We start from the raw sequence: 20,873 nt of genomic DNA on the forward strand, positions 1-20,873 counted from the left end.
CTATGAAAGGGAATTGAATGTGAAGCTCTTACCTTCTTGGTTTGATGTCTTTAAAGCTGCCATCACCGAGCCCTCTCCCGTCACCATAAAACTCAAGTCTGGGAATATTTCCACAACACTGTCATCACGGTCTCGACCTGCTGGACTGGTAGGGGTCAGGCTTAGTAAGTCACTGACCGGCCCAGTACAACAAGCTAATGCTGACCTGCTGCCCTCGATGAGAGCCGCCTTTGAAAATTCCGAGGAACTTAACAAATTCCTTCTTTGTTCCAGGTACAATGGGTTAAAGTTGAAACAGCTCTCCACGTTTTCCGCAGGCTTCCTTCTTCCTTCCGAAACATGTTTCAGCTGTCGATCTGAACAGAGACTGTCTCCCTTGTGTGACGTCTGTAACGTCGTTTCCCTGAGATTATTTCTACACAATAGTGAGCTTTCCTTTGCCAAAGTAAAGGCTGGCTGGTGAGAGCATCTAGAGGTTAAAATGCTAGGATTTGCAGACGTACGAAAAATCTGTGATCTTCCACCGCCCATATTTAAAGAACTGTCTACCTTATCTAGTGGGTCAATGATGATGACGTCACCATCTGAGACCGCTGAATCTAAGCGTCCATCTCTTTGTAAAATCAAAGGATTTCCAGTGCAATGGTCCATAGTGTTTGAATGTGCACAAGAATGTGGCCTGGATATATGCTCCATAAGATGAGGCCCAAACCCTACGTCATCATCGTACATCGCGCCGTCATAACAGCCGGCTACGTTGGACTCGGCGGCTCTCATGAAGGCCGCAGAACAAAGTAGGTCTTTGGCAGTATAATGCCCACGCGTTAGCACCCCTGCCGTCTGAACGTAAGACACGAGTGAGAAACCAGACGGCGTGTATCCGCCGCACGGCACCCTCTCCATGGGCAAGGAAGAGGTGAGGTGAAGGTCCCTGGCACACACATTGTTTGGGTGAAAGTGTCTAGTAGACATGCCATTTACCATTAGCTGCCGGTCCCTGGCGCCAGAGAGGCGTATAGAAGAAACACCGTACGAAGTAGCAGTGGTAGCCAACAGGTGCGACGAGAAAGGCCCGTGGGTCATGTGACCCGGAAATGTAGCGAGCTCATTGTCCGAACAGACCAGTGACGAAGGGTCGAAGCTCGCGGCAAAGGAAGAATCTTCTCCATAAAGGCTGTCTGGTGTAGGCAGATCCAAGATGTTGTCTGCGAAATAATAGCATCCAGAATTGGCGGCTTCCATGGTTGGGCCAAATGTATAGAACAAAGCTTAGCAGCGACCTAGATATTCCACAAACACTGGATTTCGTTCTAATTCTGGGCGTCTATAAAATAAATCATTGTTGCTCTGTTCTGCTCGGACACAAATCACACAGAAATGAATTTCCCTGGCATATAGGATATGATGAATGCAGTGCTGAACACGAATATGTTGTAGATAGTGTTCTTACTTCAGACCCATACCACACAGTAGGAGTATCACAGTACAACAACACACTCGAGTTCATGTTATAGTGGGAATAACGACCTACACACCGACCAATGGCTGTAGTGTTATGAACGAAATGTAAATCAATATAACACATCACCTTACACTAACTAGAGATAATGTTACATTCAAACAATACCCACTCAAGTGTGTAGACAATAACCTCCAAATATCGAACATCAAACTGCTACGGGGGAGGGAGAGATACCATCTTTTTTTTTTTTTTTTAAATTCTTTTGCAGTATGTGTACAGCGCCCTTGTTTTGTGATACATAGTAGCACAAAGGTCAAAGGGTATAGGTTAAATATCTCAGTCATAGGTCGAAGTGTAAATCGTAAGTCCCAGTGTTGAGGTAAAAGTGCTCCTTGTCTCAATAGTAGAGCATGTCGTAAGTCAAGAAGTGGACCTCTAAGATTCCTGTCTGATGTCGACTTGTTCTTGAGTTATTGAGCCGTGTCCGGGATCACCAAGCGAGAGATAATGCTCCTTGATCTCGAGACAATGTACAGCCACACACGCACACACACACACCAATCATTTGACATACGCGTGCCATGAACACAGCCATTTGTACAGCCAAGTGGCATACAGGAAACATACCACCGCTTCAAAGTGCCCTATTTTATTATTATTTTTTAGCGACCTCTGTCATGTCATCAATTTACCAGATCATCCTTTTGACATTTATTGACATATAAAGAAATATTTGCATTCATACCCTTCCTTATAAAGCCCGCCTTTTCCCCTCCATCGACAGCCCCACACCCCTTATTAAGAAGTCACCCCACACTCCCCTGACTCCCCATCAGCGATACGACCCCCAAGCAGCACATCCTAAGTCAACAAGTTAATCTCTCACGAGGGGGTAAAGCCACTCCGGCCGCAGGATGACATTTCATGTCCTATGTGCATGCTTGTAGGCTACTTTCAACGCGCTGAATGAGACGGACGTGTCGGTCACTAACAACGCATTGATCTATATCTTAAGTACAGCAACTCAAACCTGTAGGTATTTCTAGTATTAGGGAACTTGCTGACTGGGCCTAGAGAGCCAGATGTTGATACTAGGCCTTTAGCTTTGCATGTAGTTAATATGACCAATGTCAGTGCACAAGGCACACAAGGACAAGATGAAATAGTAGCCTACAACATGAATTAGTCTAAATAAGACACACGAGCACATTTGATTGAACATAGATAATGCATAGAATGCAACATGATAAATGTCAGTGTACACAAGTCCCTTTCAGAAGGCGGTCATGATTAAATACAAACCTACATAAACTAGAGTACGTAAACAAACCAAGGAATCGTGCACCTTTTTATGTCCGGAAACATAATTTGGTTAAAGCACCGAAATTGTCAGCGTTACATGCTAACTCTGACAAAAGAAAAGGTGTACTTAATAAAACAAAAGTTCGTTTTAATTGTTTATCAACGCATTGACTGTTAATGTGCATAAATAAGCGCATGGCAAGTTTTGATTTAGCTGGTTCGTCTGGATGAAAGACAAATTTATTGAGCATAAATAACTCTGTTACTATCAAAGCTCATTCAAAATCTCACATAAATAACGCTGTTACTATCAAAGCTCAAGCTAAAATCATGATGTATGGTAATAAAATGATCAGACGACTTCTATAGCCTTCTTTACAGTCTTAAAACGTCAACTCCGAGAATTTTGCGCCTAAACCATCAGGGCCTACTAAGCTTTGAAAAGCACAATCGACTCGCTGGCGAGACATTTATGACTAAGGACTGGATCATTCTCTCCTAATCTAAATCAACACACACAAAAAAAGTGGATTTCAATATCACAAGGCGAGATAATCAATCCAAACTATGTCAGAAACGTGTACATGTAGCCTACGAAACACATCTAACAGATGCTCACGTGACCGAACTCAAAGGTAAAGGGAGGAGGGGAGAGAGAAAAGCAGAATAGAAACTTTAGGACTCCGTGAATAAAAGGTCTGGTTTTGAAATTTTGTTTTCCCAAATGTATTTTTTAGTTTATCAACTGACTAGTCCAATAACCCTAGTTTCAAAGAATGCAGTCTATCGACTCCAATTTGTCTAACCATTGTTTAACCATTGTTTCTAATTGCCTTTATCCTTTGAATAGTTGATCATGACTGTGTGAGTGTATGACGTTAGATTTTTAAAACGAAGCTGGACTTAAAGTATGGAACATTTCAAAATGAACACTGCAGAATTGGAGGGAGAGTCAGGTTGTCATAGTATGTACTGAAGATGTGATTCTAACTCTGTTTCTTAGTATCTTCAAGTGACTAGGTGACTGTAGCTCATATTGGTTTCTATCTTCAAGTGACTCGAAGTCATCTGTTTCTATCTTTCAGTGACTCGAGGTCACCTGTTTCTATCTTCCAGTGACTCAGTGACTCGAGATCATCTGTTTCTATCTTTTAGTGACCCAGGTTCTGTTTCTATCTTCGAGCTTAAGATTACAGTAGAGTAAAACAGGCATTTGGAATTCAGAAATTTACGAAAGTCAAAGAGTCTCAGGCATTTAGATTGAGAATTTCTTTCTGCCACCATTCGTCCAGTTTATTTTAAGCCGCGTCCAGTCTTTGCGCATGCCCATCGTTTGCTGTGCCTGACACAGTGACATATAGAGGAAGGTTTCCTGCCATCAAAGCCTATAAGTGTGGGTTAAACAAGCTGAACAAATGATCCGTGATATATAATAAATATGATAATTCAAACAAACGCAGTTATAGCTTTAACTTCTTTCATATTTATGTAATGTTTATGTAATGTTTACATAATGTGTATATAATGTTTATGTTTGTCTGTTTGCAACTTCATACATACATATTTATCAACAATCTCTACAACTTAATTTCTTATCTTATATCTGAAAGTCGTCCTATATAAATCCTAGGGTTAATTGCTTATCTCATTGTTGAGGGTAATTAAAAATGTACAGTGTTTGAAGTCATAGATTGTCCAGAAAATAGATGTAGGTCTTACACCATAGGCCTTGTTATAAATTGAATTAAAAAAAAATATTTTAATTTTTTCGTGGTCTATTCTTAGTTGGTTATTATTATATACAGTAAGCGTCTAACTACTTCTTTTATAATTTGTTTCTCATTTTATTAAAATACAATTACTGCTGAAGTTATATAAGACTTCCACCACCTTTTTTTACACATTAATTCCTTGTACATGTATATATTTGAATACATCTATCTATATGCACACTGCACAGACATTAATAATATCGAAGTATCAGTGTTTCTATCATCAAGATTTTGACTAATGGATACAAATGTTATTTTCTTTTCAAGTGTCTGACAAAGTTCAAGGTTTGTGAAACGTCCAGAAATATAAAAACAAACATCTCAAGACGGAAACGCAGTTGTTTTGTTTATCTAATAAGACGAAAGAAACATTCCAAGGGAAAAAAAAAGTCCATTTAAACAAGAGAAAGCAAGTTTGCTCTTATACTTATATGGACTAGTTCAGATATAGATCTACACTTTGTTATTCGTACTTGACAACCAACAATCTCGAAATGTGACAAGTGAGTATGCATTAACACGAGGGCTCATCCATTTATGACGTCTAAGCTCTAATACTTCATTGGCATGACCTGTCAGTTTAACTTTAACGGGGGTTCACTTCGGAGATCAATGTGTTTAAAATGACCAATTCTTCTAAGACTTTCTACTCTCTTAGTAATAATCCCCTTAAATTGACTGACTCCCCAGCCTATGTTCATTCCCCAGCCTGTGTTAATTCCCCAGCCTATGTTCATTCTCCAGCCTGTGTTCATTCTCCAGCCTGTGATCATTCCCCAGCCTATGTTAATTCTCCAGCCTGTGTTCATTCCCCAGCCTATGTTCATTCCCCAGCCTATGTTCATTCTCCAGCCTGTGTTCATTCTCAAGCCTGTGTTCATTCCCCAGCCTATGTTAATTCTCCGGCCTGTGTTCCTTACACAGCTAACTGACTGTGACCGCTTAAGTGAATACTTGCAATTTAATTAGGCCCTCTCTACAGGCTACATTAAGAGTGGACCTGGTACTTACTCCAGCGCACCCCAAGGTCTGGCCACATTTGAATGATTGAAAACCTATCTGTGTGACTTATCTCAATGGCGTCTGGAATGCTGACAACTTTAATATCTATGTACAAACTTTAAAAAACAAATTAGGTTCGCGAAATAAAAGAGGTGAGAAACACGCTGTATGTTAAGAAATGTTGATAAACATTACGGTTTAAAGCTAAATGTTCAGTATAAAGGTAATTTTTTAACAATTTGCTACCCCCCCCCTTTTTTTTACCCGGGAACAAAAATCCCACCCCCTGGATAGAAAAAGAGTGCAATTAAAAAGTCAGTGCACAAACAAACTCTACCTCATTTCACCCCAACAACAACAACACACACACGCACAAGAAAACTCTACACAATAACATCCTTTCATCTAAACAACACCTACACACACACACACGTCGCTAGAATCCTATGGTGCACTTTCCTGACTATTTCAAAGTCTTTTCCCAGGCTCATGACGGCGCCATGCTAAAAAGAAAACCTCCCCATGGTTTCAACAATCTGCTGCGCGGAAATCGAACACGAAGCCCTGTATTTAAACTTGTTCCATTGCCCATTGTAAGCCCATACTCTATGATTATATATCCCTGGTAGGTGTGTGCAACTCAAGATGGGGGCTGCACGTGAGGTGTTTTCTAGCGACACCAAACATGCAACACAACATGAACACACACGCGCGCACCTACAACGTCTCAAAACATAGAGATTACTAGAGCTGACTAGTAGTACTTCTGCCAGATAAAGTTGGTTTTAGTCAGAGAAAAAAATCTTTAAAAAAAAAAGAATACGTCATATATATACGTCAAATATATATAGCGTTTTAAGCACAAAATAAACAAGTAACAGTATTGATTCTTCACGCCGTGTTAAAATAAGAGAGAGAGAGAGAGAGAGAGAGAGATGCGTTGTAACAAAGTTATACAGTTCTAGTCCTGCTATTCTGAGGTAAACACTTGCTATTCTGAGGTAAACACTATTGCTATTCTGAGGTAAACACTATTGCTATTCTGAGGTAAACACTATGTCCCGAATTTCTATGTACCCAAACCAATTGGTGTCTGCTTTTGGCATAAACGAATGAATCGAGTCACAATATCACTATCAAGTCAATGCAATGTCTTATACTAAACAGTATAGCCTCGATTGGAATCCTCCAGGATAGAGGAAAGTAGGCAGGCCCAAGCAAACCTGGAAGAGGCTCGGTCATCAGTGAGAATACTGGAATGACATGGGAGCAGATGAAGAAAGCTGCTCAGAACCGAGCTCGGTGAAGAAGTGTGGTTGCGGCCCTATGCTCCCTGGTGGCCACAGGAATAAAGCTAACATACCCTAAACACTATAGCATTATCAGTCCTTCAACTAGTAACTAGCCAAAAACTTTTGAGAACTTTGTCCAAAAATTCAGTTGCCACTCTACAAGGTACCAACAATGTTCGAAGATTAGCTTCACGCAGTTACTATAGTTAAACGCACACAACTGACAGCTGTCGTAATGACTGGATATAATACATCCAATGGTTTGTGTGACAATGTCGACACAATCGATAAGTCAGGAAAAGTGTATAGAAAAATTACAAAAATAGACGTAGCGGGTATCTCGTTGGTACTTAACATTTTATAACACGTTCCAATAGGTTCTATATGCACTCCATTGATCGATAAACTAAGTCCTTGTACTCAATAGTCTTTTGTTTTATAGGTAATTGACTTAAATAGACTAGTGTTTGAGTATCCATTGATAACAGAACTAAGCTAAAACAAACCTTCTAGCGTGGACGGGGGAGACAAAATACTAGGGAATAGAAAGAGAATAATCTAATGACCGAAATGAAACAAACAATTCTATAAATTGAAAGAAGAAAAATGTCTAATGAACGAAAAAGACAGGTGTTGTTAAATATCAGGCGGCGCTGTGGCTTAGCTTCCGAACCTGGGGGCCTGAGTTTGAATCTCGATGAAGAGTGGGATTTTGAATTTCGTGACTTTCAGGGCGCCCCTGAGTCCACTCAACTCTGATGGATACCTGACTATAGTTGGGGAAAGTAAAGGCAGTTGGTCGTTGTGCTGGCCACGTGACACCTTGCTCGTTAATCCGTTGGCCAAAGAAAGGAGAACTTGTACTTTACTCTAAGTCAATATATCGGTCAAAGTTGTACAGTTCAGGGTCTAGGCATGAACAGAAATACAACAAAGATCTAGGCATGAACACAAATATACCAAGATAAATTCTTAGAATTTCATTTTAATTGACGTTTAAATATTTTGTTTTATAAATCCTCATCTCATTAATAACACCCATTTAAAGAGGTCACTGACAGTAGACCTACCTGGGTTCTGAACTCAGAGGACTAAACAAAAATGCGTTGACAACTTTAAAGTAGTCGATATCTGTAATCAGTAAATAATTAAATAGGACAAATATTGAGTTTCAAAGTAATCGATTACATTTATTCTTTCCTTTCCTGCGAGGTAGCTTTAGCTAAATAAAAAGCTCTGTAATTTCAGATGCCAAGTAGAGTTTCTAGAGTCAAGATTTTCTCTATAGATGTAAACTTACAAAAAAAAAAAATAATAGTAAAAAAAAAAAAATTCGACAAAGTTCTTTATAAAACCCAAACTTTTATAACAGCAAGAGGGGGGGGGGATTTCGAAGAAAATAAAGAGTTAGTTTTGAGAGCTAAAGTATTTTGATAGTAATTATTTAAAAATTTGCACAATTTAGAACTATGCCATGAAATAATGTGAGTGTGTGAGAGAGAGAGTGACTAAGAGAGAGAGAGAGAGAGAGAGAGAGAGAGAGAGAGAGAGTGACTAAGAGAGAGAGAGTGACTAAGAGAGAGAGAGAGAGAGAGAGAGAGTGACTAAGAGAGAGAGAGAGAGAGAGAGAGAGAGTGACTAAGAGAGAGAGAGAGAGAGAGACTAATAGAGAGAGAGAGAGAGAGAGAGAGAGAGAGAGAGCATCGGTACATGTGGTAGACTCTTAATAAGACATTTCTAGTAGGGACATTTTCTCGCGTGCTCGAAGAGAATGATCTCAACACGTCACACGTGACCAACGGGACTGTGAACTAGGACATGACCAGCTATTATCAGTAGGACCAGCTATTATCACTAGGACCAGCTATTATCACCCATGCTCTAATCACCTGGTCTTCAAATCCGATCAGGGATCATCATCTTTCAATAAAAACACGCCAGTGGGGGAAAATAATGGCCATTAAACGAGTTGTACAAAATAACAATACAAGATTCTATCACTAGCACACACAAAGCCAGGGCCGGTGACAGGACGGGGTGACTTAGAAACGCAGACAATCTAGAGGTAGCAGATAGTCTGATGATCGTTCTCAATAGGTCACGCCGCTGAGATGACGCACAATTATAGCATCATTTAAAGCTAATCTATGGTCCATGACCTGAAAGTCTAGCTAGGATGTCCTTTCCTAGAATCACTTGCTAAGACAAAAAAAAAGTAGACCATGCATATACTTCCAGTAATTGGCTTCATGTCTACACGAGACTCCAAGCTTAGAATGTCCTCAGCTGGTCTTCATATCTTTATTCGAACTAGACGTACTGATTACTTCCCCTTTCTGATCTCTTTTACCACATTTTATCTTCATGGGTTTTTTAATATCCACCCCTCTTTCCCACCACTTTTAAACATTTGTATACTCCCCTTTAATTGAATTGAACATGTTTTCTTTTTTAAGTGTTATTTGAAGCATTAGCTTTCTCTGTTATCATGTCCATAGGCAATCAAAATAAAAACCAGCTATTCAAAAAGAAAAGAAGAAATATGATTATAGAAAGTGAAAGGAGAGAAGGGGAAGATAACTCTAGCTACTTGTATTAGGACTTCACAACAGCCTGCAGGATATAGTTAGGAAATGAGCATGTGAACTTTCACAAAATAGTCCCAGAAAATACGTTTAGCCTCAAGTCTTTTAAGTTGACTAGGGAAACCTCGACAGTGCAGCTGCCTGGTGAATACATGAGTGTGTGTGTGTGTGGGCGTGGGGGGGGGGGGGGAGACACAAGCAAGAGGCAACATAGCCTTCAAACAGCATCACTGGGAAACAATGGCGATCTTGTTTGGGCAGTTCTATGAATTTTCTGTTGTTCTCGCTTTGTTTAAAACTAGGAACTACTTGTGTGTGTGTGTGTGTAATCTCCTCAATTATTCCCTGGTCTCTGTAGTGAGATGTAATTGTGTGTAGGATAAGCAACCCGGAAAATGAAAACATCTGTGGCACAATGATTAACAGTTGCAATACGGCCAGGTTCAAAGAGATGCTGAGAGTTTTTCTAAACTGTTCAAATGTAAGAAACTGAGCTATTGAGTGTAAACTACAGGGTTCCTATTGACAAGCAAGGGTTTTTCACTAATACATAAATACAATTTTTAAAAAAATCCATATAAACACTAACTTAAGTGTTCAGTCCAGTTGAACTGATTTTCTAACTTCTGTAACCAACGTGGGGCTACTGAAAAGACTCCATTGACAGCCACGGAAATCCTCAGGCCGATTGGAAACACAATATTCCATTACCGTGGTTACAAGCAGGACAAGGGCACCTAACTCTTCTCAACCCCCCTGGTTTTAGTTTCAGTGTGTGTGTGTGTGTGTGCGCGCGCGCGTGCGTGCGTGTGTGTGTGTGTGAGAGAGAGAGAGAGAGAGAGAGAGAGAATGCAGCCAATATATTAATTATAACTTTTGTATCCAGCCAAAGGGGAACCAGGAGCAAACTAGAATGGCGCGGGGGATGGGAGGTTGTAAGCACAAGAGATGGTAACAGCTGGTCCAGCCTGTCAGTAGACTTCAGATTTCCAGCAATGATCACAATTAGTAGGGAGGAGGTGGAGAAAAAGGGGAAGAGGCACCTGTCCAGCTAGCAAAATTTCCATAATCCCCGGTGGTTTCACATGTTGAAGTAGGCAGATCTTGTTTCACTCAACCATTGGGTACATCAAAGCTGTAGAACTGTTATCTTAATACATCAAAACTGTAGAAAGGTAATCTTAGTATTGAAGTCTCGACCACTGAACTTGAGAACTAAAATCAATGTTAATCAATGCTTAACAATAAAACTAGTATAGGACTGTAAGAGATGATAACCACAGTCACACATGTGTATTGCATGACTAAATGCATGACTAAATGCATGACGCGTAGGACGTAATCATCTTCTTTGCTTGAAGTAACGTCTGTATTCTATAAGATGTGTACACTTAGAGGACTGGAAAATGTTTCTAGATCCTAATCACAATCTCTGAGGTCTGTATTCTATAAGATGTGTACACTTAGAGGACTGGGAAATGTTTCTAAATCCTAATCACAATCTCTGAGGTCTGTATTCTATAAGATGTGTACACTTAGAGGACTGGGAAATGTTTCTAGATCCTAATCACAATCTCTGAGGTCTGTATTCTATAAGATGTGTACACTTAGAGGACTGGGAAATGTTTCTAAATCCTAATCACAATCTCTGAGGTCTGTATTCTATAAGATGTGTACACTTAGAGGACTGGGAAATGTTTCTAGATCCTAATCACAATCTCTGAGGTCTGTATTCTATAAGATGTGTACACTTAGAGGACTGGGAAATGTTTCTAAATCCTAATCACAATCTCTGAGGTCTGTATTCTATAAGATGTGTACACTAGGAAATGTTTCTAGATCCTAATCACAATCTCTGAGGTCTGTATTCTATAAGATGTGTACACTGGGAAATGTTTCTAAATCCTAATCACAATCTCTGAGGTCTGTATTCTATAAGATGTGTACACTGGGAAATGTTTCTAGATCCTAATCACAATCTCTGAGGTCTGTATTCTATAAGATGTGTACACTGGGAAATGTTTCTAGATCCTAATCACAATCTCTGAGGTCTGTATTCTATAAGATGTGTACACTGGGAAATGTTTCTAAATCCTAATCACAATCTCTGAGGTCTGTATTCTATAAGATGTGTACACTGGGAAATGTTTCTAGATCCTAATCACAATCTCTGAGGTCTGTATTCTATAAGATGTGTACACTGGGAAATGTTTCTAGATCCTACAATCTCTGAGGTCTGTATTCTATAAGATGTGTACACTGGGAAATGTTTCTAGATCCTAATCACAATCTCTGAGGTCTGTATTCTATAAGATGTGTACACTTAGAGGACTGGGAAATGTTTCTAGATCCTAATCACAATCTCTGAGGTCTGTATTCTATAAGATGTGTACACTGGGAAATGTTTCTAGATCCTAATCACAATCTCTGAGGTCTGTATTCTATAAGATGTGTACACTTAGAGGACTGGGAAATGTTTCTAAATCCTAATCACAATCTCTGAGGTCTGTATTCTATAAGATGTGTACACTGGGAAATGTTTCTAAATCCTAATCACAATCTCTGAGGTCTGTATTCTATAAGATGTGTACACTGGGAAATGTTTCTAAATCCTAATCACAATCTCTGAGGTCTGTATTCTATAAGATGTGTACACTGGGAAATGTTTCTAAATCCTAATCACAATCTCTGAGGTCTGTATTCTATAAGATGTGTACACTTAGAGGACTGGGAAATGTTTCTAGATCCTAATCACAATCTCTGAGGTCTGTATTCTATAAGATGTGTACACTGGGAAATGTTTCTAGATCCTAATCACAATCTCTGAGTTCTGTATTCTATAAGATGTGTACACTGGGAAATGTTTCTAGATCCTAATCACAATCTCTGAGGTCTGTATTCTATAAGATGTGTACACTGGGAAATGTTTCTAGATCCTAATCACAATCTCTGAGGTCTGTATTCTATAAGATGTGTACACTTAGAGGACTGGGAAATGTTTCTAGATCCTAATCACAATCTCTGAGGTCTGTATTCTATAAGATGTGTACACTTAGAGGACTGGGAAATGTTTCTAAATCCTAATCACAATCTCTGAGGTCTGTATTCTATATGATGTGTACACTGGGAAATGTTTCTAGATCCTAATCACAATCTCTGAGGTCTGTATTCTATAAGATATGTACACTTAGAGGACTGGGAAATGTTTCTAGATCCTAATCACAATCTCTGAGGTCTGTATTCTATAAGATGTGTACACTTAGAGGACTGGAAAATGTTTCTAGATCCTAATCACAATCTCTGAGGTCTGTATTCTATAAGATGTGTACACTTAGAGGACTGGGAAATGTTTCTAGATCCTAATCACAATCTCTGAGGTCTGTATTCTATAAGATGTGTACACTTAGAGGACTGGGAAATGTTTCTAGATCCTAATCACAATCTCTGAGGTCTGTATTCTATAAGATGTGTACACTTAGAGGACTGGGAAATGTTTCTAGATCCTAATCACAATCTCTGAGGTCTGTATTCTATAAGATGTGTACACTTAGAGGACTGGGAAATGTTTCTAGATCCTAATCACAATCTCTGAGGTCTGTATTCTATAAGATGTGTACACTTAGAGGACTGGGAAATGTTTCTAGATCCTACAATCTCTGAGGTCTGTATTCTATAAGATGTGTACACTGGGAAATGTTTCTAGAACCTAATCACAATCTCTGAGGTCTGTATTCTATAAGATGTGTACACTGGGAAATGTTTCTAGAACCTAATCACAATCTCTGAGGTCTGTATTCTATAAGATGTGTACACTGGGAAATGTTTCTAAATCCTAATCACAATCTCTGAGGTCTGTATTCTATAAGATGTGTACACTGGGAAATGTTTCTAAATCCTAATCACAATCTCTGAGGTCTGTATTCTATAAGATGTGTACACTGGGAAATGTTTCTTGATCCTAATCACAATCTCTGAGGTCTGTATTCTATAAGATGTGTACACTGGGAAATGTTTCTAGAACCTAATCACAATCTCTGAGGTCTATACTCTATAAGATGTGTACACTGGGAAATGTTTCTAGAACCTAATCACAATCTCTGAGGTCTGTATTCTATAAGATGTGTACACTGGGAAATGTTTCTAGAACCTAATCACAATCTCTGAGGTCTGTATTCTATAAGATGTGTACACTGGGAAATGTTTCTAGATCCTACAATCTCTGAGGTCTGTATTCTATAAGATGTGTACACTGGGAAATGTTTCTAGATCCTAATCACAATCTCTGAGGTCTGTATTCTATAAGATGTGTACACTGGGAAATGTTTCTAGATCCTACAATCTCTGAGGTCTGTATTCTATAAGATGTGTACACTGGGAAATGTTTCTAGATCCTAATCACAATCTCTGAGGTCTGTATTCTATAAGATGTGTACACTGGGAAATGTTTCTAGATCCTAATCACAATCTCTGAGGTCTGTATTCTATAAGATGTGTACACTGGGAAATGTTTCTAGATCCTAATCACAATCTCTGAGGTCTGTCCAAGACGAAAACGACCGAGCCAAGAATTCCTCCGAGTTCAAGCACAGTCTGATCAACAGGGACAACAATTTTCCTACACATAAAACTCAACTAAATATTTCTCGGCCTTACTTCTGAGAATGGATCGGAGAAACTAAAACATCCATTCAGAGGGTTGGGCTGGTAGCACGACTACATCAAAATGACAAGTTTTTTGGGTTATTTTTTTTTAAAGTTCTCTTAAATATATTTTTTACACGATCAGCTACACAATGTCAAGGACGCTAAGTTGAACCTGACTGTTGCCAACTACACAATGTCAAGGACGCTAAGTTGAACCTGACTGTTGCCAACTACACAATGTCAAGGACGCTAAGTTGAACCTGACTGTTGCCAACTACACAATGTCAAGGACGCTAAGTTGAACCTCACTGTTGCCAACTACACAATGTCAAGGATGCTAAGTTGAACCTGACTGTTACCAACTACACAATGTCAAGGACGCTAAGTTGAACCTGACTATTGCCAACTACACAATGTCAAGGAGGCTAAGTTGAACCTCACTGTTGCCAACTACACAATGTCAAGGAGGCTAAGTTGAACCTGACTGTTGCCAACTACACAATGTCAAGGAGGCTAAGTTGAACCTCACTGTTGCCAACTACACAATGTCAAGGAGGCTAAGTTGAACCTGACTGTTGCCAACTAAACCACATACAATGGTGCTACAAACGGAAGAGCTTGAAAAGTGTTGATTCTGCAGTGCTTCAAAGTGCCACACAAATGATCATTGAACAACTACAGTTGACCAAACACTTCCTTCATTCTGTACACTAGAGACACCAAAAAAGAAAGCTATTTATCATTTTTCTCATCTATTTTTCTTCTAGAGTTAAAAAACAATATTTAAAAACCATGAAATCAGAAGAGACATATTTAGGTTAGCGGCTATTCTGGGGATGGAACTGGCTTGAAGGCGAATTTAGTCCGAATCAACAGAGCCATGCTAATAGTGTTGTTTTACATGGACAGTGGCGTCTTCGTTCCCACGTCTGCACTGGAGGCTGACATGAACCAACAGAAGTCTTCAGTTTGGAAGGCAAGAAAAGTTCAGGATTAACAGGTTCATTCACAGAGAGAGGGAAAAGCAGTATAACAATTAGCAGTGGTTTATTTAAGTGAAAAAGGAATTGACAGTACAGATTTCTTTTTCATAAACAAACATAATAATAATAGATTTATTAGCCATGAGGAAATTCGTCTCACAATAAGGGCATTCCACATAAAAAAAATTATAACTCTAGCAAACTGCTGGTAGACAACTAAACCACTGTAGGCTATTGTATACCAGCAGTTTGATACTAGGAGTCAACGACCGCCCACAACAGAGGGCGGTGTCTTCAGCTGAGGACCGATCTCAATTTTCGCCACGCCGTTTCTCGATACTAAATGATTGCTTCCGTCAAGGAAATCTGGAGAGTCTGATCGTGTGTCAGGTGGCCAGTCGGGTGTGCTGCTATCTCAGCGTCTAAGTTTAAACCTTGTCCAAACAGCTAAGTGTTTCAATGACAACCCACTGGGATTGCTACCTGGTTAAGTACCGTTGGACACAGCTGTCCATTTCGACCTGTTATCCTGATCGAAGAAAACCAAATAATCGAAGTGGTGAATTGTTTCCTTCCAATGCAGGGGAAGACAAATTAAGGAGATAACTTCTTGCAGTGCCAACATTTCCATCAATTCTTCCAACTACGCAAACAGCTTCTACAATCAACAACTTGTACAGCACATTTTGAAACAGCTTCTACAATCAACAACTTGTATAGTACATTTTGAAACAGCTTCTACAATCAACAACTTGTACAGCACATTTTGAAACAGCTTCTACAATCAACAACTTGTACAGCACATTTTGAAACAGCTTCTACAATCAACAACTTGTATAGTACATTTCCAAAATTGAACGTTGTTGGGGGGGGGGGGGCGTGTTTTATGCAACAGATGTAAACATAAATAAAAACGAACGATCGTGTGCATATTATTTGATTATGTCCATATATTGTTATCTACCTAACCCTTACCTCGTCTCTACCCCCCCCCCCCCGCCCTTTCCACTCACGTTGAGCTATGTGACACACTGCTGTTTATTTCACTGATCATCATTGAGGGACACAGAGAGAGAGAGAGAGAGAGAGAGAGAGAAGGGGGATGGTAAAAGTTTTATTCCTTTTTTTTTTTGTCCTAGTCATCTTATGGTGAGGAAAACTAAGTTTGCAATGCCAGTTCGTGGATGTGTTTGTATGTGCACATGTGTGTGTGTTTGCAATTTCAGTCTGTGGATGTGTTTGTATATAACCATGTGTGTGTGTGTGTGTGTTTCCAATGTCAGTGTGTAAATGTGTTTGTATGTGGCCATGTGTGTGTTTAGAATGTAAACTTTATATACATCCTTACAATGCTATGGTGCATGTTGCAGAAAGGGAATGATGAGATGGGGGGGGGGCGGTCTGGGGCTGAGTGCGAGCAGTACATTGGAAAAGGTCAACCTGCAGTGTAGCTCCCCCATCAGTGTATATCCCGTACAGGGAAGGTAAATATACACTAGTTAGCAATGTAGCCATTGATTTTATTGACAGCCAAACACGTGACCATCAATGCGTGGAGAGACGTCTCAATTGATCAGATTTATCTTTCTACCAAGAGCAGGCAGAGGGAGGTGGGATGGCTGTAAGACACGTACGCATCCTGATTTGGCTAGGCCATGAGTAACAGATAGGGTAACTTTACATTTGTCTTTGTCCATTCGAGTCTACTTTCTATGTTCTCTTTGCCTTTAGTTCGTGTCAGATAATTATGAGAATATGCTGTTGTTTAATGACTTAAAATGAGTGTTTGCATTAGCTAATGAACTCCCTTTGTTTATTTATAGAATCTAAGCTACCAGCCTTGCCCACCCTCCTACGCATGTTATCTACGTCTACAATGCTCATCAAGTGGCCTAGAAATTCTAAACATGCTTGAAAAGTGGTCAGCTGGGAGACCCCCCTCCCCCTTTTTTTTCTTATAGCATCTAGATTCTAGATAGTTAGGACCTATAATATTTATAGTCAGAGCACGCTCTCCCCCCTAACCCTAACCCTAACATCTAGAAAGTTAGTATACTAGAGCTATTTATAGACCCAGTCGACAATGTGTAGTGTCAGTCTACTGCTACATTTGAAAAGGTAATTAATGTATAGATCTAATCCCAGACCACACGCAAACATACCAACAAAACAGGTCGAAAGCGAGATCGGAAGTTGATTTTCAACGACCACCCCCCCCCCCCAATAGATATTCAAGCCACCCCAAACAATTTTCAATAGATGGCGCTAACACACAAAAAGAATTTTCTACGGGCTACGGTCATACGGTCAAGAGTCCAGTCTCCCAGAGAGTGAATGTCTATCTTGGGCAGGGTAAGGAAAGGATCTCAGCAGGTCGTGGCCAAAAAGTAGTTCGAACAGATTAGTCCAAGGCGGAAGTGAGACAGAACCAGGAAAATAAACAAAGAACCGCATTCACACTCACCACACTCGTCAGGGGCGGATAAGAATCGCCTAAGGTTGCTGGCGCAGGTAGCCCTCAATGGTCACTTAAACCGGGACGGGGGAGGAAGGGGAGATATTTTGAGAACAAACAAAAGGTTGACACCATTAGTGGATCCGGGAGATGTTTACTGACAGCAACAGCAATAGCTGGAGATAAACTCTGCCATAGTACGTGTTTGAGAATCCTTGACAAAAGACAAAGCCCCAATGGAAGCTTGTTTGATAAAATCTTTATGCGTACTACATGCGTCTCAATATTAACAATGGCGGCGCGTGGAGAAAAAAAGAAGGGGGGGGGGGGGCGGTGACAACAGAGCAGCAGTAAGTAGCCTAATAAGTCTGGTAATACATATTCTAGTGAGAATGTGGAAAAGTCTAACAAACGTCTGGGAGGGATAAAACATACACTGGAAGCTGACGTTCAAGGCTCTTCCTTTATTCTGTCAGAACATTCTGAACATTTCTGTGTGCGGTTTTACCAAATAAAAAAATCCGCTGGTGGGGGGAAGCGCCACGTATCACTTGTACCCCTCCTCAAAGACCGTTAATTCAAAATATAAGACTTCGTTCTCAACAAAGAAAAAAATGATGCAGACATTTCTTTCTGTATGTCGTTATCGCTCTGAAGTTGTTTTAATGCTCGAGATTAGGTTTGCGAGTTGCAGGCTGGGTCTAAGAAGTTTGCTTTTATAAATAGAATATGTTGTTGTTTTTTTTAAATAATCAAATTATGGCGTAGGGTCATTTGAACTGAGCTGGTCCTACTGTAAGACGGGACTCTCAAAAGCCATCCTACAAGGTACAGAGGACGGAGCACGAAGAAAAGGTCGTCCAACAACAACAAAAAAAGCTGGCTATACAACATCAAAGAACGGACCGGCTTCTCTCTTGATATCCTCTTAAAAACAGCTGTTGACCGGGAAAAGTGGACGGATTTGTTACGCGAACTGTCACAATAATAAGAAAACATCCCAGAGTTTTAATATAACGCCATTCTGCACAGACCAGATTTGGCGCTAAGAATATTCTACTTCTGATTTGTACAAGCCACAATTCAAGTTAATATTGATCGATTTTTATAAATTTATTTCTGCGTAGTTCTTTTTTTTTCTCAAAATAATAAAAGAAGAGATGTGAAATGAAATACTGTTCAGAGCAGAGATGTCAAATAATACCTAACAAGTAAGACTACATCATGGACAAATTGGCAATTATGGCTTTCCACGTTTTTTTAATGTATTTTACCCAAGAAAAGTGAATAAATAAATATAAACATTCAGAAAGAGCGTGTTATTGATTTGAAAGCCAACTCGGCCCAGTTAACAGTTTTGAATTTCATCGTTTAGTTTTTAACAAATGTGTATAAAAACATATTAGGAATCAAGATATAGAGGGTCTGGGTAGTCAAGCCAATATGATTTAAGCAAACATATACACTATATACATATGCAGCTAGTGAAAGTACTGCTTGTGAAATAGAATGTATGTTTTTAGGAGTGTGTGTGTGTGTGTGTGCTGTTATCTGAAGACTTGGTTGCATATCCAGTCAAAACCATTGGAAGCCCCGGAATCGCGCTGAAATAACCATCAATATTATCATTAGTTGTTTTTTTTTTTTACAAAGCTAATATGAATTCACTCCATCTGTCTGTCTGGTACAGATGTAGTACACTACAATTCACTCCATCTGTCTGTCTGGTACAGATGTAGTACACTACAATTCACTCCATCTGTCTGTCTGGTACAGATGTAGTACACTACAATTCACTACATCTGTCTGTCTGGTACAGATGTACAATTCACTACATGATTTCTCCCACTTCCCATTCTTGGATTAAGTTGAAACTTTGCACAAGAAGTCATTGTTCGTAACAAAACATGAAGCAATTTAAAAAATCAGCCAATGAATTATGTTACTTTATTAATTTTGTCTGATATAGAAAAAAAGGATATAATCTTACATTAGTGAGATATGGCTGAAAAAATATTTTTTATATTATTTTGCTTGTTTTTTTCTTTGTGTGTGTTAGTGTGTGTGAAAAAGTAGTGCCTCCCCCCCCCCCAAACAAAAATCTATACTTAATTTAAAAAAATCCCCTTTACCTCAAACCTTAAAACCCTGATTGTGTCTATTTATTGAGTAGTCGTGCTAACTCGCTGTCGGGACAATCTTTTGGAGAGGCTAAAAATTGCTTTAAAAAAAATCTTTACAAGTACAAAGACTGAAATGGAAGACTTTAAATTACCATAATTGTGCAGCGCTTCTCCCCCCCCCCCCCCCCCACCGACAGGAACATAGTGTAGTCACGTGTTCATAGTGCGCCAAGAAATGAGTACACATCTGAGTCCTTGCAATGCATGACTTAACACACATCCCAACACCAGCCAAGCTCTACACCGCATTAATTGATGTGCTTGTGTGTAGCGACGTGTCGCGTGCAATTAGTGGAGGTGTGTCCAGCCCCAAGTGTGCTGACCAGATGTCTTGAATGTGTATTGCAGCATACTTCCCCCAGCGGCCTGTCAAAACCCAAATGACATTCTGTGAGACAAGGTGTCAGCACCTCAAGTGTTAATCGACACAACTAGGTTAGGGTTCAGACGTGACATCAAAGCCCAGTCCATTAGCATAACTCTCAAGTGATAAGCTTGGTGGGCCGAGAACATTCTGTTGAGCGGGCCTGGGGTTACAGAAAACTCTAGCATGCAAGTTTGTTTGTTTTTAAACAGATTTGGTGCACCAGGAACAAAACAAAAAAAAAGACCTATGCAATCTATTCACTCCCTTACGATCAGGAGTCTACATACAATCCAAATGACTGACTTCCACATTTAGCTTTTGTGACAACGAAAACTAAACGTAATCAGAACGACAAGAGATTCAATAAGATATACGAGCCACATTTAGTTACTACCAGATCTAGATCTAGTTCAAGAGTTACCACTCCAGAGGAATGAGCAAATAGTACGAGTCAATGAAGTGACCTGAGAAGACCTGTCACTACAGCAGACATACTTTAAGACCTGACATTACAGCAGACATACTTTTAGATCTGACACTACAACAGACAGACTTTAAGACCTGATACTACGGCAGACTTTTAGACCTGATACCACAACAGACAGACTTTAAGACCTGACACTACAGCAGACATAACATTTTGAACTTTGACCATTTTGACCTACTTTGTTTTACCAAAAAAAAAAGAAATAGTGAGCCTATTGATGACTAGTATATTTATTATAGTAATCGATCTGTTGCTCATGAAATCTAAATTCGCTACCTCGTTGTGTTCGGATGAAGAACATAAGAAGAAAACTGAGTACACATTGACTGTGGGTCGAAT

General features: G+C 39.6%; 1 protein-coding gene across 3 annotated transcripts in view; it reads right to left on the reverse strand.

Moving 5' to 3' along the window:
- The window catches only part of LOC106078336 (ribosomal protein S6 kinase alpha-5-like), a 130,152-nt gene that overhangs the window by 55,516 nt on the left and 53,763 nt on the right, over positions 1 to 20,873 (reverse strand). For 2 of the 3 annotated variants that reach the window (XM_056023590.1, XM_056023591.1), the window contains exon 2: positions 33 to 1,545. The exons of the other annotated variant lie outside the window; for it this stretch is intronic. In XM_056023590.1, coding sequence (XP_055879565.1) covers positions 33 to 1,242 — 1,210 coding nt within the window. In that variant the 5' untranslated portion in view covers positions 1,243 to 1,545. The remainder of the gene's footprint in view (positions 1 to 32; positions 1,546 to 20,873) is intronic. 3 annotated transcript variants of the gene reach the window in all.

The sequence above is a fragment of the Biomphalaria glabrata genome, chromosome 3 (genome assembly GCF_947242115.1).
Source record: "Biomphalaria glabrata chromosome 3, xgBioGlab47.1, whole genome shotgun sequence".
NCBI lineage: Eukaryota > Metazoa > Mollusca > Gastropoda > Planorbidae > Biomphalaria > Biomphalaria glabrata.